This window comes from Schistocerca nitens, chromosome 4, assembly GCF_023898315.1.
Source record: "Schistocerca nitens isolate TAMUIC-IGC-003100 chromosome 4, iqSchNite1.1, whole genome shotgun sequence".
Classification (NCBI taxonomy): domain Eukaryota; kingdom Metazoa; phylum Arthropoda; class Insecta; order Orthoptera; family Acrididae; genus Schistocerca; species Schistocerca nitens.
Window position 1 is genome coordinate 179,162,605 of NC_064617.1, and position 23,017 is coordinate 179,185,621.

General features: G+C 38.3%; 1 protein-coding gene across 2 annotated transcripts in view; it reads left to right on the top strand.

The window, feature by feature from the left end:
• LOC126251933 (hatching enzyme 1.2-like) overlaps window positions 1-15,728 on the top strand; it is a 109,108-nt gene extending 93,380 nt beyond the window's left edge. For both annotated transcript variants that reach the window (XM_049952687.1, XM_049952686.1), the window contains exons 7-8: window positions 9,495-9,594; window positions 15,274-15,728. In XM_049952687.1, the coding sequence (XP_049808644.1) occupies window positions 9,495-9,594; window positions 15,274-15,448 (275 nt within the window). In that variant the 3' untranslated portion in view covers window positions 15,449-15,728. The remainder of the gene's footprint in view (window positions 1-9,494; window positions 9,595-15,273) is intronic.
• The last annotated feature ends 7,289 nt before the right edge of the window (window positions 15,729-23,017 follow it).

The window sequence follows — 23,017 nt, forward strand, 5'->3', positions numbered from 1 at the left end:
AAATCTTGAAAATGACATCCCCTTGAAACATTACAAGTGGTGTTCAATAAGTAACACAGCATTTCTCTCTCTCTCTCTCTCTCTCTCTCTCTCTCTCTCTCTCTCTCTCTCTCTCTCTCTCTTTTTCCAACCAATTTCAGTTGAAAAAATACAGAATTTATGTGCGATATCATGGAATATTTCCACTTCAGCCCCTATAGTGTCATGATGTTCCAATGGGTGGCAGGGCTATATGTTGCCTTCAAAATGGCATCTGTAATGGGGGTGTGTACCAAGTAGAGAGCTTGGTATACACTTTTGGCAGAAAAACAGAGCAGCAGAGATTTTCATAGACACTTGCTGAATGTCTGGGGAGACCTCACACAGAACAAAATCATAGTGAGCCATTCGATGAGGCATCTGTCATCATTGTAACAAAGTTGCGCAAACCTGTCCAATTTCCCATGTGCTGGCTCACCTTAAAGAGCTGTGACTTCTAAAATGTTGGAACATGCAGACACTCTCATTTCAAGATCATTGACAGATCACCATCAGACACATTGCTGCTCAACTGGACTTCTGTTGGTAGTGCTAACACACTCGTCCACCAGTTTGGTAACTCAAAGGTGTGTGCCACTGGGTTCCTCAACACTAAGCAGAAGATCATAAAGAGCAATGAAGAACCATCTGTGCAGAATTTCTTGTGTGCTACAAGGCTGATCATGACAATGTTTTGTCAAACACTGTCACTGGTGATGAAACATGGATTCATCTCTTCAAACTAGAAATAAAATGGCAATCCATGGAGTGGTGCCACACAACCTCTCTTCCAAAGAAATTGTTCAAACCCACAGTCTCAGTCCGTAAATTCATGATGATGGTCTTCTGGGACCCTGACAGGACAATTTCCCCCCCTTGTGGTGCAACAATCCACTTGGAAGTGTATTGCACTACCTTCAGGGAATTGAGGAATCAACTTCAGCATGTTTGTTGCCACAAAAATGCAAATGAACTTTTCCTTCTCTATGACAACGTGAGGCCTCACACAAGTCTGCACACACAAGAGGAGCTCAGAAACCTTCTTTGGACTGTTCTTCCTCATCCGCTTGGATCTTGCACTTTCTGACTTCCATTTGTTTGGCCCAATGAAGGATGCACTCTGTGGGAAGCAATACAAGCATTGTGGATAGGTTATTGAAGAAACAAGATGTTGGCTCCAATGTCAACCAGTAGAATGATACAATGTGAACATACAGGTCCTGTGAGAAAGGTGGCATAAGGCCACTGCATTGAATGGAGATCATGTTGGAAAATAACCTATATAGTGGGGAATAATGTGGTGTATTGGAATCCTGAATAAAACCAACTAGCTTTCAGAAAAGAAAAGTGTTGAATTATTTATTTAACACTCCTTGTAAGTACAGTGCAATACCTATATGATGAAAAATGGAATATTAAATTTGCATTTCTATTGCTGGAATATTTGGGATTTTAGTACTTGTGAATAATGCATAGCTCATAAGAAAGAAATATGACATGTCAACAACCTCCAGGCATTACTATTACGCATTAAGCAGTAACTTCAAATGGCTTTTGGTGTAATAAAACAGCTGCACAATAAAAATCACTCAACAAAAGCTTACTTGTTCAAAATTCAAATAACGGATGACAACTTTCTGTCTCTGACTTAAAGTAGCATATTGTGTTATCTTTTCATTTGCTGAAGGGCATTCATTTGTACTGTTTGGTCACTGATAGGTATATGTCATTACAAGCAGGAAGTCATTGTGACTGGAACTACCACCAACCTTTGCGATCTAACAGTTCCTGGCACTCATTGAGAAATAGTTGTATAACAACCTTCATTTAAAAAATTTCATGGGCAATTCTGGAATAAGCACAATATTTGAGCATTAAAATCTTCATAATGCTCTGTCACAGAACTTAGCTGATCAATATGCTGCAAAGGCATTTTTGGCAGCCAATAAAGCTACCTTTCAATTTTTCCATAGTCGACAATCAGCTGTAAGTGAGCAGTGCTGCATGAATGTGATTTCCTTAAAATTTTAGGCATTGTGAGGTGTAAAATCTTAGTGAACAGAAAGAAAAAAATCACTGACATTCATAAGCTTTTGGTAAGTCAGATGTGGATAAAAACCAAAAATGAAAATGAGGGAATTGAAAAACATACTATCTGCAATGAAATATCACCAGAAAAGGATGAGTCAAACTTAAACATCTTCTTTTAAAAATCCCAGTAATTTTGCTCATGAAGATAATATTGATATAGCCAATAGTGCTACTGGTTTCCAGTGCTTTGATGAAAAGGGTAGTAGTCTTCTGGTCAGTATATCTGAAATCAGAAATTATGTTTGGGGGAGTGTGTGAGGGTGGGGGTGGGGGATGGGGAGATTGGTGACTCCCTAAAGTATAAGATTTTATTGAATCTATTGCAACCTGATAAAAATTATAATTTCAAGAATGATGTAGATGGCATAAAGAGGATGTTTCCGTTGGACTGGCTGTAAATTATTTAAGGTTGTAAGTTCTGTGTGCTTTCCTAGCCTTCTATAAAGCATGACGGTCATCATGGCACATTCACAAGCCATCCGTTCAGCAATTTAAAAAGTTTAACAAATCCGCAAAATTGCACATGAATTCTGAATGGCATGAAGGTGCAGTTAATTTTATGACAAATAAAACTAAGAGTGTAAAGGAACTTATCAATGATAATCTTGCAAAATTAGTTCAAACTAATCATGCTGAGTTGAAATCAATTGTTTCTTACCAATTGTTTTGTTCATTACTACTTTTAAGAGGTAAAACAAATTCAAATTCTGTTTATGATTTATTGCTGTTAAGTGTTGAGTCTGGTGGCAAAATATTGTGGAAACATTTTGCTCCTATAAACGCCACATATATTTCTCATAGAATCCCAAACAATATAGATTCTGAAACAAACTGTAAAGTGTTATGTTATGCATTTCCAACAGGTTGTGCATGAGTGGGAACATGATGTACAGGGTGTTCCACTCAAAAGAAGGCCCATAAATGAACATTTGCTTAAATTACACTTAAAGGCTTCAGATAAAAATCAGGAAATGAAATGAAATGAACTTATCATACCTTGTTCATGGGGAAATAATCACAAAAGTTGCTGGAAGTAACCACCGTCAACTTGTAAACACAGTTGAACATGATACTGCAGATTTTCGAATGTTGCTGCCTGAACCTCTGGTGTCACTCCCTGGATTTCACGGATGATGTTCTCTCATAAATCTTCCAAGTTGTGAGTTTTGTTACTATAGACCTTGCCTTCTAGGTCACTACAGAAAAAAAGTCAGATGATGTTACATCAGGTGACCTTGGGGGCCACAGTCCTTTCGAAATCACTCTGCCAGGGAAAAATGATTTGACCTCAGCCATGGTCACTTGAGACATGTGGCCTGTGGTGCAATACTGTTTTGGTACCAGCCAAGGGTAAGTTCTTCATCGTACAATTGATTCACAAATTCCCGAAACATTTCAATGTAAACTGCACTTGTCACTGTAGACTTGAAAAAAATTGATCCAATGATGTGACGCTGTGATATTGCAAGGCCATGCCAATATTTTGTGAATGCTAGGGTTGCTCAACCAGTGCATGTGGATTTCCATTATACCAGAAATGCGTATTCTGAGAGTTTACATAGCCAGAGAGGTGGAGCTATGCCTCATCACTGAACCCTGTGTACTGCGTTATTCCTGGCCTCTGAGCAATAAATTCCTGAAACCAATGGCAAAATGTAATGCATTTGTCTTTGTCATTGACTTTCAGTTCCTGAAATACTGTAAAACTGTGTGGATAAATGCCAGCTTTCTTTGCAGCTCTGTGACAAATGTTCTGTGACATTCCATATTCCTGAGATAAATACTGAACAGGCTTTGTTGTTTCACATCACCCACAACACCGTTCCACTGCTCTCCATCTTGTTCACTGACTTTTGTATGCAGCATTTGGATGATACATGCTGGTCATCAAACTGTTCAACAAACATTTGCTGAAATGTCTTAATGGAACCAGTAATCCAATATTGTTTTGCAAGAAACGTGCACTCTTAGACAGAATAGTGATACATGGTCATGAGACACTGAAACTATTTGCTTGCTTTTGTTAATGGTAGTAAAAGTACACTACAGAAACAGATAGGAGAATATAGTGAGCAGGTCACAATGTGCTCATAATTTCTGAAGACATGTATGGAGAAAATGTTATGCCACAACTGACATGAAAACATGCAGGTGCTCTTGTGTTTCAATGTTTCTATTTCTTCATAACAACAATAGTGGCTTCTTTATCAACTGCAAGAACAACTATCTCTTCATTTGGATTGAAATCTTTGAGATCCTATCTCAGACTTTTCATCAAATTACTTTTCAAAGGTTAACTGCAGCACCACTATCCTGGTGATTCTGATTGAAATAACATTTGCAGCTTTTTTGGAGGACAATGTTACACCTGCTTCTACTTTCATAATAACTCCTCAATTTGTACTTCCATAGGTGTTAAAGCATAGTTTTCAAATTTAGAAAGTTATAAATATCATCTTGTGCAATATTCTCTCTGACTCATTAATAATGGTGTCAGACATCACAATATTGTTTGTACTTTCCATATATTGTAATTTTTTGAACTTTGTCTTATGCCTACTAATAGTCGTTTCCATAGATCTAAATGCAAAATAACCTGTTGTATTCCACAGATCTGTCTGTACTGTACTGTCAATCAATATGCAACAACTTTATTAACAGAACCCATCTCTCATCTCCTACAATGTATCTTTTCACAGAGTAGCACTGCTTCTGTATAATCATATGTACATTGAACCGAAGCCTTCCGAAAGATCCTCTTTACTTCCAAAAAGTTTGATATAGAAGACAATACAACAATAAATGTAAAGTACAATTTACATATGCTCTCTTATGTAGAAGTTCCAGCCATCTGACTGATTTTGTAGTTAGTTCTTAATGTAGAAATTTGTTCTGTGCATCCGTTTGTTACATGAGAATGACCTGTTATTTCACCATATTGTGAAAGGTCCTTACAATATTAAGCAAAGCAACTGGAGCACATTTTATCTCATAGTTGTATCCTTTTTTGTAAACAATGTTTTATAACTAAGTGTGGCCCATAAATTTCAATACTTCCCAAGAAATCACATTTTACTCCGAACTCGTCATTTGCTGTCTGTGGTTCTTTTATTTGCTGGAGTGGGGTATAGTTACGTGTTTCATTGGCTGAAAGAGAGTCCAATTATTTCTTTATCCCATTAGTTCATTTTCCTTCATCCTTTCTTCATGTTATCAAAATTCTGAGGTATATCTTCAATAAACAGTTCTGGATTCAAGGCCAATATGGTGCAATCATCCAGAGATTATGCTCTTCTCATTATTATTTTACTTGGTTATTGCAGTTCTGCTCTCTTCATTCCTTCTGAAGTCACAATATCTGGTTTGTTTTTCTCAGTTGCCTTGAAATTCATATGTTTGTTTGCATCGCTATCTCACACTGCAGTTGTTATAATCAGTTATTATTGGTTTCTCTGTCTCAAGCTTACTGCATTTAATTATGGAGAATTTCACACCAGACATGTTTCACTTTTGTTTACAAAGCATCTTTTGTGGTCATTCTGAAAATATTGATACATAATAGAGGTGACTAAATTCATGGGACAGTTTTGATATGCACACATACACCGAATTCACAGAATGTAGGTTGGAGCTAGACACATGGAACATTCCATTTCAGAAATCATTAGAGAATTCAATATTTTGAGATACACAGTGTCAAGAGTGTGCCAAGAATATCAAATTTCAGGCATTACCACTGGCCACAGACAATCTAGTTTTGCGTAGAGTTGTTAGTGCTAACAGACAGGCAACACTGCAGGAACTAACCACAGAAATACACCTGGGACATACATTGGATGTATCCTTTAGGACAGTGCAACAAAACCTGGCATTGATGAGCTATGGAAGCAGACAACCAAAGCGAGTGCCTTTGGTAAAAGCACACCGTTGCGTGCAGCGCCACTCATGGGCTCGTGACCATATCGATTGGCTCCTAAATGACTGGAAAACCATTGGATGGTCGGATAAGCCCCCTTTCAGTTGTTAAGAGCTGGTAGTAGGGTTCGAGTGTGGTGCAGACCCTACATAACCATGGACCCAAGTTGTTAACAAGGCACTGTGCAAGCTGGTGGTGGCCCCGTAATGGTGTAGGCTGTGTTTACATGAAATGGACTGGGCCCTCTGGACAAACTGAACTGATCATTGACTGGAAATGGTTATTTTCGGCTACTTGGAGACCATTTGCAACCATTCATGGACTTCACATTCCAAAACAACAATGGAATTTTTATGGATGATAATGTGCCATCTCACTGGGCCGCAATTGCTTGTGATTGGTCTGAAGAACATTCTGGACAGTTTAAGTGAATGATATGGCCACCAGGATCACCCAACTTGAATCCCTTCAAACATTTATGAGAGGTTGTCTGTGCAAAAAGTCCAGCAACACTTTCGCAATTTTGGATGGCTATAGAGGCAGAATGGCCCAAAATTCATGGAGGGGAGTTCCAGCGACTTGTTGAGTCCATGCTACACTGAGTTGCTGCTCTATGTTGGGCAAAAGGAGGTCTGAAACAATATTAGGAGGTAGCCCATGACTTTCATTACCTCAGTGTATGTATGTACATTTTAGTTGTTATACATTAAAAACAGTATTTCTTTATAAAGTTGACTTGCATTTTACTTTTGATATTTCTGCCTCTTGTTCACATATTCTGCACACCATTGCTTTCTCTTTCATTGTTAGCAGAGGTTAAGATTGAAAGAAATTTGGTTTTACATTCAAACTCTGAAGATTTTGCCTTTTTTGAAAGCAGTTTCTCTTAAGCTGCATTGGTGATATTCCCACATCACCTCACTTTAGAGATTAGTTTCATTCTAATTTCCTTGATGTTATGCAACATTCTGCATTATTTTGTCCATTTAAACAGTTTAATTTTGAGATCCATTACAATGATCTTATAGTGCTATTTGTGAAAATAATTTTTTTCTTCAAAAATGACATCTCTTCAAAAACGATTGTACAATACTAGAACACAATAACTTTAACGATTGTAACCTGGCATGAAACACTCTAATGATTTTGTTTCATACTTGTGAATTCCTTAGGAATCTGCTAGTATGCAGTATACCCAAACACATGTATTTTTTCTGTCCTTACCCTAGTGCTGCTGGAATTTCACCATCTAAAGCTAATGTAGGGGTACACTAAGTGATAAAAAGAGCTGCCATTACAACTTCTGGCTGAACTGCACTCCATGCTTGCATCGAAGAATCAACCAGTGGGCCTTTTGAAAGGTTGTATGATTTAATCGTTCTGCCATTGCAGTTTGCTGTTCTATATCTAAATGACTTCACAGCAATTCGCACTTAAGTGCCTGGCAGAGGATTCATCGAGCCTCTTTCACTCTTTTTCCCTATCAGTCCATTCTAGAACAGTACACAGAAAAAAAAAACACTTAAATCTTTCTGCACGAGCTCTGATTTATCTTATTTTATTACAATGATCATTACTACCTATGTAGGTGGGTGTCAACAAAATATTTTTGCATTCAGAGGAGGACATTGGAGATTGGAATTATTTGAAAAGATCTTGCCACAGCAAAAAATGCCTTTGTTTTAATGATTTCCACTCTCAACTTGCGTATCATATCTGTGACTCACTCTCCCATGTTTCACGATAATACAAAATGAGCTGCTCTTCTTTGAACTTTTTCAATGTTCTTTGTCAATCCTATTTGGTAAGGACATATACTGCACAGCAATACTCTAGCAGACATATGAGTACACAGTATTGAGTCTTTTCATCTATATATACTTCACAGGCCACTGTACGGTGCATGGTGGAGGGTAATTTGCACTGCTGCTGATCATTTGTTTCCTCTTACATTTTCGAATGGAATGAGGGGAAAAGAATTGTCTGTATGCTTCTTACAAGCTGTGGTCTCTCTCTCTCTCTCTCTCTCTCTCTGTCTCTCTCTCTCTTCTCATGGTTCTTATGTGAGTGCATTTTTATGGTGGAAGAATCATTTTGCTGTCTCTTGCAAATGCTGGTTTTCCAAACTTTGTCAATGTTTCCATGCAAAAGTAATGTCATCTTTCCTCCAAGCCATCCCATTTGAGTTCACAGAGCATTTTTATTTGTGAAAAAAAGTCCTGGTTCATCACTGTTTAAATGCTAACAAAAGCCTCCTCCATTCTACATCTTTACAACCAAAAATTTGTATTCTTAATGAAAATATTTGTTCTAATTATCACAGAATACTTCACATTTACTTTTTAATTTTTCAAAAATCATTCAGCTATGCACAGGTAGTCTACAAACCACATAATCCACACTCAAGTAATCGGGAGCTTGCTGTATGGAGTGGATGTATTCAGTCACTGATATTTTAGCTTAAATCCCTTTTTAAGAAATCTGCAGGTATTCATTGCCTTCATTTCTTTCCAGAAAGCATGTAAGATTTTTTGGGAAAAACTGAATACTTTTCAAAATTTCTTGATTTGCTATGGGAGTAAGTAATTTTAGTTAACTATGGTATTTGTTCTAAATACTGACTTTCTCTTCACCAAGAAGTGTCACAAGAATAAATAACTGAAGTCATGCGTGTGAGTGTGTTCATGTCCAAGTACACATACAGTTGTATGAATGTAAGTGCACAGAAGTTTTCTCATATTTATGATAAAGCATAACAGAAGTTTGCAACTGATGAAATTAGTTGCAATTGTTAACAATACTATGCCTAACTTCCACTTCATGCTTCCTCTATACCTGTGCGTGTGTGTGTGTGTGTGTGTGTGTGTGTGTGTATGTGTGTACATATGATCACAACACAAAAGATATAACAATCTATAAAATGACAGTCTCTTCTAGGTGAAAAGTAAATTAAAAGAATATCTAATTAGCCACTAGGTCTATAAATTATGAAACTAACTTGTTTTGGAGAATATTTTTAATAAAACAGCATGTTATAATTACCATTGCAAATAGTCTTTCTGTATTGCAATGTGCAAAGTGGCTATTACCTTTTGACTGTTATCAATTGGAATCTATTATCTTTTTACTAATTGTGGAAGGGATTTATTTAGAGATTTAATAAACACAAATATAATAAAGTGGATTATAGTTATTAATATAGGCTTCAGAAGTAATTTATATCTGATTTCTTTGGTTAATCACCCTTTATGCAAAGAGTTATGGAACACAATCTGTGAGTGTATAAACACTGGAAATTATTGAGCAGTTACAATTTATTCCCAAATAAATATCTGCTTAACAATTCCCACAAACAGTTCAAACATTCAGTATGTATTTTGAACACACATTGCAGTGGCTGAACCTTTCATAAATTTTGCTGGTAAGATATTCTCAAAATATGTAATAACAATAATTGTCTTTTTTACAGAATTTTTAAACAATTTCAATAAGCAGAGCCTGGAGAACACAACATACAGTTTTGAATATGACTATGACAGCATCATGCACTATGGAGCATACTTCTTCAGGTAACACAAGTGTCTATTTAATGAAAAGTGTGCTTTCTGTCAAAATACTGTTTCTTAGAGTGTTAACACAAAAAGTATTTACTTAAAATGCAAAAACTTCTAGAAGCAAACTTTGAGGATGATAAGTTTGAGTTCCAGAGAGATGTAGGAACATGCAAGGCAGTACTCTTAGAAGATGAAGAAATGCAAGTCTGCATTTACAGCATTCATTGATTCAGAGAAAGCTTTTGACTATGTTGACTGCATACACACTTGAAATTCTGAATGTAGCAAGAATAAAATACAGAGAGCAAATCATTATTTACAAATAGTACAGAAACGAGACTTCAGCTACAAGAGCTGAAGGGTGAAGGGTTGTGGCCTATCCTCAGTGTGATTCAAAAAAATGGCTCTGAGCACTATGGGACTCAACTGCTGAGGTTATTAGTCCCCTAGAACTTAGAACTAGTTAAACCTAACTAACCTAAGGACATCACACACATCCATGCCCGAGGCAGGATTCGAACCTGCGACCGTAGCGGTCTCGCGGTTCCAGGCTGCAGAGCCAGAACCGCGCGGCCACTTCGGCCGGCTCAGTGTGATTCAGTCTGTAAACTGAGCAAACTGTGAAGGAAACCACTGAGAAGTTTGGAAGGGGAATTGAAGTTCTAGCAGAAGAAATAAAAGTTTTAAGGTTTGCTGATTACATTTTAATTCTGTCAACTGAATGGAGTTGAGAGAGTTTCAAAGACATGTTATAAAATGAACTTGAACGAAAGTAAAGTAATGATAACAGAATGTAGTTGAATTAAATCAGGCAATGCTGAAGCAATTAGATTATGAAATTATGCACTGGACACAAAAATAATTGACATTGGCCAAAGCAGCAGGTGCGGCAGTGAATTGGATGATTTTGACCTGCACCATACAAATTTATTCACAGCAATGCAGAAAAAATGCAACATGAATTTACTATGCTTCCAATTTAAAATGCTCATTACTTTCAAATTACAGCACATAGGTGGTTGCCATGTTCCTTCAGACCCACTTCAGGTCTTTTACAGAGGTTAGATATCACATCTTGCAGGACTGGCACTGGAATTTGATTAACTTCCTCCCAAGTTCGATCCATCAGTTCCTGGATGGTGTTTGTTGGGTTACAGTGGAAGATCTGAGATTTGAAATGACCCCAAAGGAAGAAATCACATGCTGAAACATCAGGGGTGTTGGAGGCCAGGAATTGTCCCCATTCTTGGAGATGAGATGACCACAGAAGTTGTTCTGCAGCATGTTCATGGAATGCCAAGAGGGACACCGTGAGACCCTATCTTGTTGCAAGAATGTGTTTTCAGTTACAGAGAGATCAGAAAGTCATCACACTAGGAAATGTTTCAGTGTATGAACATAATGTTCTGTATTCATTGTAACAGCACTGGTGCAGTTATCTTCAAAAAAATAAGATCCTATGATGATTCCAAACAATGATACACCACACTGCACTACAATTTTGTGACTGTGAACTAGCATTTCATGAACAACTTTAGGATTTTCACATGACCAGTATCTAAAGTTTTGCTCATTAGCAAATGCTGATGCACAAAAATTGGCCTCTCATGATCAAATTGTTGCATAGTCATAGGTTGTCATTCATGAGTTCCAACAGTTTGTAGGAAAAGCATTGCCTCTTTGGCAGGTCTCCTGTTTTCAGTTTTTGCACTATCTGAATTTTGTATGGGTTTTTCTGCAGTTCTTTGGGCAATATTCCCTGTACACTGTGATCCAGTACGTCAAGTTACAGAATGTCTGTGACTTCAGCTGAAGGCTTCTTCCACTACTGCAACATTCCCTTGTGTGCACACGCGTTTAACACTTGCATGGGAAGTATAGCCCATTTCTTCAAAGGACTATACCAACACTTTGATAGCACGTGCTGATGGGACTGAGGCATGACATGCAGGGTTATAATGAGCATGAAATACATGCTGCACAGCCATGTAGCTGTCACTGTTTTTGTAAAACACCTTCACGGCAATAGCGCATTGTTCGTGGTCCATGACACCATCTCGAATGAACATCGATATCAGGGTCAATGGCAAAGGAATGTTCTCCAGATGGCACAACTCCTATTTTCTGATTCCTAATGTAGCATGCTATTTCCAGGGTTGCCAAATTGCCCATTTCACTGCCACACCTGTTACGTAGGTTCTAAATTATAGACTGGTAATAGCAAGAAAAGTATTTCTTAAAAAGAGAACTTATTTAAATTCAAATAGATGGTGCAGCAATAGTAACTTCTAACCAACTGGAGAAGAAACAACACTTTTGTTTCAGCAGCATCAGTGCATAACCAACTTCCCCCTCCCCCTCTCCACTGTGCCTCCAACAGTTTGGTTGTCATGGTACACTCTTTTGCTGTACTGTCTGCTAACAGAAGTACTTTAATTCAAGTATGAGAGGTTTTTTTGTGGTACACTTCGAACACAATGGTAATAATGCTCCCCTGTACTGACTTGGCACTGAACTATAAAAAGTTATGAGTTATTTCAACCACATCATAATTGCACATAGTGGAAGTATATGCATACACCAGAGTGAGTTGAAATTACTCTGTGATAATAGGCATAAGTAAGTCACAGATAAAACTGAATTTATTGAATCAATGAGCATTTTTATGGGGAATAAGAGAGAGAAGAAGCAAGGAATATAAGAAAGGGTTATGGAAGTAGGATATGAAGGAGGTTGGTTTTTCAGACCAGATCAACAAAAATAGAAGAACTGTAAAAGGCAAGCATTTGTAATGGATACTTGCTCACAAAATTAATTGCTCTGTCCACAGTTAATGATTCCAGGGTTACTAAATAACTGATATACCTTTTACAAAATGCAACATAATGTGTCAACCCAGGATGTTGACAATTTCCTCTTCAAACTGTGTCCTGAAATGAGCTAGGGTTATTGTTCTAGTCTGGTAACATGACTCTCTTCTGATGTCCATACAAAAAGAAGTAACTGTCCAAAAGGTCTGGGAAACAAGGCAGCCAAGCAATGTTAACATTCCTTGAAATTATGTCATCACCAAACAAACATTTTACTGATGCCACACGCTCACTGGCAACTTGCAAACTAGCTCAATCCTTTTGAAAGCAAGTGCATTGAATTTCAGGATTTGGAAATGTAGAGAGTCATGGAGCAAGAAACAGCTCTAACATAATGTCACAGTGATAGCAGTGTCTCATTCAGTCTCAAAGGGCCTCTCACCTCATTACATGACACTGCACACCATGTGGTAAACTTGGTACTGTGGTATGGATGTTAGTGAAGTTGAAAACGGTTTCCTTGACCTCGGAAAGGAAGTTTTGCATAACCAGTTATGTGAAAATGCAGTTTGTTAGATATCTGAAGAGTTTGCTCCATACGTGAATGTAACAACAAGAAGAACTTTTAACTGGTACATTGGGAAGTACCCTCTGCCTTGCACTTCACAATGGTTAGCTGTAACAAAGGAAATCATGTTCTTGCTGAATTTAGCAACATTTTAACAAACTTACAAATTTTCTATAAGTAAACACTGCCAAGAGATTAAGTAACTATTTCAGAATAAGAGAGTTTTGTATTCAATTTGAGCTTCTATCACGAATAAGTTATGTACTAGTTTATTGTGATAATCAAAAGTACTGGATGGTTTAGTCATCATTCACCTCAAACGTAGTTTGGCGAACAAAGAATAGCTATATTGTGTTGATTTCTGCACTATCCTTTTTTAATATTTTTTTCTTTCATAATGAGAACTGAAAGAAAAATCTCAAAAACGCTTCTGATGCAGTGGCGGAAGAGAGCTATAGCATAATTAAAATTACATTCATGTGTATTTGTCATATGTTGCTATCGTGTTGCCACAATGGTGGTCGGCTGTTGTACTGTTGAGGCTTGCTGAAATAGATACAGGTTGCCCACGCAACCAGACTGTGCTGTACCCTGCTGTAATCAGTGATATGTTAATTGTGCATTTCAGTTGTTAAATGAGACTTGTTACAGCAGCATGAGGTGTTTTGCAATAATTACACAATCCAAGCAACCTGTGATTTTGTTTTGGCACATAAGTGGTGATTAACAGTTCTCCTGTACACTGACAAATCTTATTGTAGGTCTTCAGTTTCAGGGCAAGAAGTGTCAACTAATAAGTAATTTCAATCAGACTACACTGAGGTGATAAAGGCACAGGGTAGCAATATGCACATATACAGTATCACATACACAAGGTAAAAAAGTTCATTGGCGAAGCTGTCATTTGTATCAGGTGGTTCAGGCGAAAAGGTTTCTGTTATGTTTACGGCCACATGACGGGAATCAACAGACGTTGAATGCAGAACGGTAGTTGGAGCTAGACACATGGGACATTCCATATTGAAAATTGTTAGGGAATTCAATATTCTGAGATCCACAGTGTCAAGACATTACCTCCCACCACCATCGACACAGTGGTTGACTGTCCTCACTTAATGACCAAGAGCAGGGGAAATTCATTGAGTTGTCAGTGATAATAGACGAGCAATACTGCATGAAATATCTGCAGAAATCGATGTGGGGCATACTTTGAACATATTCATTAGGACAGTGCAGCGAAATTTGGCATTGAATGAGCTTTGGCAGAAGATCACCAACACCAGTGCCTTTGCTGACAACATGACACCACCTGTAATGCCTCTCCTGGGCTTGTGACGATATCAATTGTGCCCTAAATGACTGCAAAACCATGGGAATGTCAGATGAATCCTGATTTCAATTGACAAGAGCTGATAGTAGGGTTTGAGTGTGGTGCACCCTCCTCGAAGCCATAGACCCAGGTTGTTAACAAGGCACTTTACAAGCTGGTGATGGCTTCTTAATGGTGTGGGCTGTATTTACATGGAATGGACTGGTTCCTCTGGTCCAACTGAACTGCTCATTGATTGGAAATAGTTATGTTCAGCTACTTGGATACCATTTGCAGCCATTCATGGATTTCATGTTCCCAAACAACAATGGAATTTTTGTGGATGAAAATGCACCATATCATCTGGCCACAATTGTTCATAATTGGTTTGAAGAACATTTTGGACAGTTTGAGTGAATGATATAGCCATCCAGATCACCCGACATGTAGCCCAATGAACATTTATGGAACGTAATTGAGATGTCAGTTCATGCGCAAAATGCTGCACTGGCAACACATTTGCAATTGCGGATGGCTACAGAGGCAGGATTTCTCAATATTTGTGCAGATGACTTCCAATGAACTGTTGAGGTGCTGCACTACGTAGGCAAAAGGAGGTACTACATAATATTAGAAGGTATCCTATGACTTTTGACACCTCAGTGTGCAGCAGTCTTTAATCGTTGCATATGTATTGGTAAGAACTTCATTGTATGGTGAATGACAGTGTATACACTCATTCATTGTTTAAAACTCAGGCTTACAAACAAGTATGCTACCACATGTGTAAATACACCAAAAATCATGCTTCACTGTGTATTATTTTATTAGTTTCTTTTTTCTTTATGTCTAGATGTGATTTATTCATTGACAAATCAATTCAGTCAAGTTAGTTAAACAAAGCTATAATGTTATTACCTATTTTTCTTTTTACAGAATAGATCCTGCAGCTTAATTTCTTTCATGCAAACAGAACCTTGATATTATGTACTAACTTCTTTTTACAGTAAAGAAAAGGGAAAACCAACCATTGTTGCAAAGAATCGTGGTGTGAAGTTGGGTCAACGCAGAGCAATGAGCAAGACTGACTGTCTGAAGATCAATGATTTATATGGATGTCTCACAAAATCAGCATATCATCGAAGGAAGTACTACACACTTTGTAATTTCATGGGAATATGAAAAAAAATTGTGTTGTGTTTTTATAACATAGCATGTTCAGGGTTTTTTCATACTGAAATGCAGTTCACAGTTCCAGATTTGTTTCGACTCATTTTGTGTGTGTGTGTGTGTGTGTGTGTGTGTGTGTGTGTGTGTGTGTGTGTGTGTGTGTGTGTGTGTGCGTGTGTGTGTGCATGTGAGCTCGCGCATGCATACTGTAGCTGTCTTTTTGAAAAGTAAGATGTGCCAAATAATTTAATTAAAGTACCAATAAGTGCCAACTGTATCCTATCACGATACATGCAATGAAATAAAATATAATTTTACACAAATAATATGTGACATATTAAAGCACTCAGAAAAGAAAAATTGTGGATAAAGTTTTTTTAGTTACAAAATGTCTATTTTCTTTATGTTCTATGGTTTTCACTCTAGAAACAGAATATTACATTTTTGTATACCTGTTCAGAACATAACATTACGTGAGTTGTCTGCTCATCCTGCTACAGCTAATTCTGATCTTCTATACCATACTTATGCAGCATACCAATGAAACCTCAGCATCTGCTGTGGTGCAACAATTCCAGGAAGTGATGTGATTTCACTTAAATATGAATGTGTATTCTTCAGCAGTGCCACAAGCAGCAAACTATAGTCAGCATTCTAGTCTACATTCCTAGTACCCCACAATAAACTTTCATTTTCTTCATCAGCAAGGGCCATGTAAACAACATAAGTAGATATTAATGATCATGCACTAATAAAATGAGGGGAGTACTTCACTGGTGGGCAAGAGGATAGAGTTTTCATCAATCCTAGAGAACAGACACCACAGACTCCAAAAATTGATTTTAACACCGTACTATGGAAACCTTACAAAGAATGATGCAATGCACATAGTAACTTTCATTTGACATCTGAACCATACTACAAAATGAACTGACTAGTTATCCATACATGTGATCTACCTTATATTCATTAGGAATGGCTGAAAAAGAATAAGCTTGACTATCTACAGTACAGTAAAGCTAACCACCATCACAAAAGTATGCCACTCCAACCATTCAGTAAATTTCAAACAGTACAAATACTCTTTGTGCAAAACCTGTACCACTTTAATGTTACCAGCTTATAGACAACAGTATAAATCCTTACCAGATGTCATCATTTAATAAATCAGACATACATAACTTCATTAGAAAATGAATTAAATTGTATGCTGTTAATCTTGTCAGAGGATTGACACAACAGTAAATTAGAGTATGTCTGTATAGAGGGAGACTACTAGAAGATTATTCTCCTTCCTCTTGCATCACCAAAACTAACATTACCATTTCTGGTGTACTCTCATATACAACTTCTGACAATAAAGTTCGGTGAATGAAGTCAGAATGGTCAATCGGGCAACACTGGTGACTCACAACGCTGCACCTGCATAGGCCCATTGTTGACAACCTGCCCCCACCGTAGTTCAGTTGAGCATCATATGTGTTCCATGTTAGACCTGTTGGACGAAGTGCTTGTTTAGTGCATTGGTTCTGAACTGAGAACAGGACAATGAACGAGCAAAGAATCAATTTAAAGTTTCGTTTTAAGCTTGGAAAGATGCTGAAAGAAATCCATGCATTGCTGGCACATGTTTATGGGGATCAAACACTGTCCATGAGATGGGTGTTTGAGTGGTTCACATGTTTTCGAGGACGGGAAAGTGTTTATGACATTCCCCATAACAGAAGACTGGTGACTGCCGTCAGTGATGAAAACATTGAGAAAGTGAGGACATTAATCATGAAGGACTGTTGGTTAACTGTGCACGTGACAGCGGACGAACTGCAGATGAACCGTGAAACCGAGCGACAAATCCTTACCCAGGAGTTAGGGAAGAGGAAAACGTGTTATTGTCTTGTGCCACATCACTTGACTGACGATCAGGAACAAGCATGTTTAGAGGCTTTACAGGATTTTGTCATGGATGTAACACCCAATTTCTTGAACCGTATTGTCACTGAGGATGAAACCTGGTGTCTCTGATATGACCCTGAAACGAAACAGCAAAGCGTGGAATGGCATTCTCCGACATCACCTCATTGGAAAAAGGACAGAGCCAAAAAATCACACACCAAAACGATGTTCATCACATTTTTTGATAGTCAAGGCATTATCCACAAGGAATTTCTACCTGAGGGAACGACTTTGAATGCTGCAAGGTACGTTGAAATTTTGACCCATTTCATGCAACACTGGGTGCGACCCCAGTACACACAACAAGGTTCCTGGTTTTTGTTCACACAGCCAATATCGTGAAACAGTTCCACCATACTTGCCGGATCTCAATCCTCCAGACTTCTTCCTATTCCCTCGACTCAAACTCGCTTTTAAAGATAAGAGATTTGACAATATTCCTGACATCCAATGAAATGTGACACAGCTTTTGAACACCATCCCAAAGGAAAACTTCGTGCAAAGTTTCCAGGATGTGTTTCGCAGAGCTGTATGTCTAGTGTGAGTGCAATCATTGTGATGCCACTCTCCCTGTCTGCAACAAAGCAAAATGCGGCCATCATTTTCAAACAAACAGAAGCTGGATTCGCTCAGAAGCAGTGCCTGATGCCATTCCTGTCCCCAGCGACATCGTTCCATACAGCATTGCCATCAAGTATGCGTCTGTTCATTCATAAAAGGTGAGCAAGAAGTGGACGACAGGGCAAGTAACCCATGCTATAATAAACAGCAATGAACTGTCAACCCTGATAGTGTTTAATGTGTTACTTACACTGCTTCACTGTTGTTCCAGACTTGAGGAGGAAGCAGATGCAGATCTGTCCTGCAATGCTTTCTGGATGAGGTGTTGATCTTCTCGGGGGGCAGTCTAGGAGGTGTGACCTGACCCATTTCATTGTGTTCTGTTGCCTTCGATAAACTATTCTGCACACACCTGTTGCACTGCCAAAAAACTTTGTGCCACACAAGCAGCAATTTCCCATATGGGAATTATGCCAATAATGCGCCCTCTTTCAAACTCGTTGATTTAACGGTACAGTTTGCACATACATCTGCAAGGCATCCTGCGTATCTGCTCAAGCCATACTGATCCGTTACCTTCAGTTTATTACAACAATGAGAGCCATGGGTACATTTTACCAGTAGGTAGTGTTGCGCCGTGATATCGATACTGACATCGAACCCGAAGAGCTTTCATGATTCAAATGGTAATCATTTCTGCAGAACACACTAATGTACATATCGTGTGAGTGTGAACATCCTATCTCTAATTGTTCAAGGGGTTCTGTTTTTTTCTGAACATGAGTGTACGTCACTATTGGTGCCCACCCTGTAAAAGGGAAATGAAAATAGTTCCTAGATCCGAACTTTTCATGAACCTTCACACTTCATAATCTATTACAATACAATAGAATTGGTGCTGTGTCCTAGCAAAGGCACAAGGGATCTGCAGACCACAACCCATTAAAAACAGTCCCCCAGAGTTAGTAGATGCAACAAATGTGATTATCTGTAACACTTCCTCAAAATATCCTCTCAAATCATTACATTGCCAAACATTTATTCAGTCCAAGTACACAGCCATGGTTTGAAGATCATGGAGATACTTCAATACCTGCCTAGTGAGCTGTGCAGTGGGAAGCACACTGGACCCACGATTTTGGTTTTCTATGATTTCCCTACATTGCTCCAGGCTATTGCAGGGATAGTTCCTTCGAAAGGGCATGATCGATTTCCTTGCCCATATCCTCTTCAGTCCCATACATATTTTAAAAGTGCAACTGAGCTACATTTGTGTTAATGGTAGTTAACAATGAATGACCCTCAAAAGTTTTTGAAACCATAATGATTTTTTTTTTTTTTTTTTTTAGATTATATCTCTTGTGTTCTGCTTCGAACAAGTGAACAAAAGATGCAGTTTGTTGAAAGAACAGACAAATATCCTATCACTTTATTGATGCAAAGTACACTTATCTTTTGCTCTCCATTGCTGCGGACATGTGAACACACGTGGAATTAAATGACTTGGTGTTCAAATACACAAGAGGCAGCCATACATGCTAAGCTACATTCAAGTGCAAGTCAGCAGATAATTAACTCTGAATGTTTACTGTAGCTATGACAAGAACACGTCCATTGATGGCGCTCAACTCTCTGTACAGTTAAGACTGAACTAGGCTTAACTGAGTGACAATATGGTGACACTGTCCTATGGAGGTGGCAGTAGAACTTTGATGAGCAGCTGTACTCAAGCTGTCAAGGTGGAATTGTAGACACAACTCATAGACAGAATAGAACTGTTTGCTCATATGCTATGCAGAGGTATTTGAAGAGTGTCATGTGGTGGCTGCACCTCATAACTATGAGAGGCGTGGCTTACTGCTTCTTCCTGTGTGGTGCCTGGTCATGCTGCATGTGCATGCTGAATCTTTTCCTTTTTTTTTTTTTTAAGCAGTCATAAACATTACACATCATGTTTTTAAAGTATGTCACCCTACAATCTTGGTACAAAAGCTTTCAACACCTGAAAGTAAACAAATCAAAGTATTTAAAAAGAATCATCGTAGCAAAATTTTTCAAAATATTTTTTATATTATCCCATTACGTTAATGTTACTTGCCCAGTTTAATTTTTTTATGGAATGTGTTAAAATAATTCCTTTCAGTAATAGAGCAAAGGTACACTTTGCACTGCTCACACCATACATCTGCAGCCTCCTGTTCAGCATTTTGACCTGTTCTCATAAACATGATTCACCATTTCAGGCAAATGAAACATAATTGCTTGCCATATCTTCATTGGTGGCAACGAACAGGACAGCTTGGTCTTTTTCTTTCATGGAAAAAATCTTCATCTTCAGCACTTAGCTCTTGCTCCATAGATTCCATCCTTGACTTGATCTTTGGTGAAAATATGTTAAACTTTCTGCAATATCAATCTTGAAATGATTGAATGGGGCTGTATGTTTCTCTGCAGTACCATTCTACATTGCAGCCTCTCTGTACTCCAACCATGCAGCAGCAATTGCAAAATCCATAAAGTGAAGAATGACACTGATTGTCCATTTGTGTGTCCAGGCAAACAAGCACCATATTTTCCCACCATCCCTTGGTTATAGAAGCCCCCACCACATGAGCACCAACAATTTTCTGACATTTGAAATCATTAAGCTCTGACAAAATGCACTCATAACTTCAGAGAACACTTTTGACCATGGCTGAAACTTGCAATGTTGTTGTTGTTCTGGTCTTCAGTCCCGAGACTAGTTTGCTGCAGCTCTCCATGCTACTCTATCCTGTGCAAGCTTCTTCATCTCCCAGTACCTACTGCAACCTACATCCTTCTGAATTTGCTTAGTGTATTCATCTCTTGGTCTCCCTCTACAATTTGTATCCTCCACGCTGCCCTCCAATACTAAATTGGTGATCCCTTGATGCCTCAGAACATGTCCTACCAACCGATCCATTCTTCTAGTCAAGTTGTGCCACAAACTTCTCTTCTCCCCAATCCTGTTCAATACCTCCTCATCAGTTATGTGATCTACCCATCGAATCTTCAGCATTCTTCTGTAGCACCACATTTCGAAAGCTTCTATTCTCTTCTTGTCAAAACTATTTATCGTCCACATTTCACTTCCATACATGGCTACACTCCATACAAATACTTTCAGAAACGACTTCCTGACTCTTTAATCTATACTCAATGTTAACAAATTCCTCTTCTTCAGAAACGCTTTCCTTGCCATTGCCAGTCTACATTTTATATCCTCTCTACTTCGACCATCATCAGTTATTTTGCTCCCCAAATAGCAAAACTCCTTTACTACTTTAAGTGTCTCATTTCCTAATCTAATGCCCTCAGCATCACCCGACTTAATTTGACTACATTCCATTATCCTTGTTTTGCTTCTGTTGATGTTCATCTTATACCCTCCTTTCAAGACACTGCCCATTCTGTTCAACTGCTCTTCCAAGTCCTTTGCTGTCTCTGACAGAATTATAATGTCATCGGCGAACCTCAAAGTTTTTATTTCTTCTCCATGGATTTTAATACCTACTCCGAATTTTTCTTTTGTTTCCTTTACTGCTTGCTCAATACACAGATTGAATAACATCGGGGAGAGGCTACAACCCTGTCTCACTCCCTTCCCAACCACTGCTACCCTTTCATGCCCCTCGACTCTTATAACCGCCATCTGCTTTCTGTACAAATTGTAAATAGCCTTTCACTCCCTGTATTTTACCCATGCCACCTTTAGAATTTGAAAGAGAGTATTCCAGTCAACATTGTCAAAAGCTTTCTCTAAGTTTACAAATGCTAGGAATGTAGGTTTGCCTTTCCTTAATCTTTCTTCTAAGGTGAGTCATATGGTCAGTATTGCCTCACGTGTTCCAATATTTCTACGGAATCCAAACTGATCTTCCCCGAGGTCCGCTTCTACCAGTTTTGTATTGAGGACATTACACAGGTGCTATTCATGGTCAAATACACCACTGCAACATGCAGGCTTGGCTGGCATCTGCTTTAATTCTCAGGCATACATCTCTAGTGGTGTTTCCACATTTTTATCCAACATCTGCATATATCTGTGCCTCCAGTGCTAACTATATGTGACAGGAGGTGAATGTGCTAAGAGTGCTAATGTTGGTTATACATGTTTCGAGGTTTTCTTAGTAAACGCTAGTGACTTGGTAATATGAGTCACTTTTAGAGCTCCAAGTGGTTTGTAGGATTACAGGTTCTTTTTCCATATGACTCAGATGGCAGACATAGCAGTTTGTTGGCTTCATGACAAGATTTGTATTATGTCACTGTGTTTGAAAATGTGTAAGGTGTGCTGCATGGCAAGAAAAGAGGAGGTATTGTTATGGAAAGTAGTAATGAGAGTGGGTTTTCTCTTTCTTCATTTGAAACTGAGGACAGTGTGTCTCTAGATTCTCACACTTAAACATCTCAGGGCCCGGAAAGCTGCTTTGCTCATCGCATGCCTTCACCTTCCTGAAGTGTGGGCTGAGAGTGACAATGAAGATGGAGATGACGTGCCCCAGTGAAGAAAGACACGTTTGTGGCAAAATTTCACTGGTACAGGAAGGAGCTGAATCCCAGCATTTATCATGAATGAAATATTCTGAATGCCGGTCCAATGTTCCTCTCCTCAAAACACCTATTATTAGTAACATATTGTCCCATGACAGATATTTACTGTTCTTACGAATGCTGCATTTTTGCAACAACAGTGTACCTGCTCTAGATTATAGGGTGTATAAAATAAGATCAGTTGTTTCATATGGGAAAATGAAGTTCAGAACAGCACTCACTCCATTTCAAATTCTGTATTGACGAAAGTTTTCTATTATTCAAGGGACACTTGGCTTTCAGACAGTACATTCTATCTAAATTATGTAATTTTGGTATAAAAATATTTGTTCTGTTTGATTGTGAAATGTGATGTGTACTTGGCATTTTTGTTTATACTGGTGCAAAGTGTGGCATAATAATTAGTGAAGACTATTAGGGAATAGCTGGCAATATTATGGCAACACTTTTGGAACCATATTTGGGAAGAGGCACATGCTATATGTGGATAAT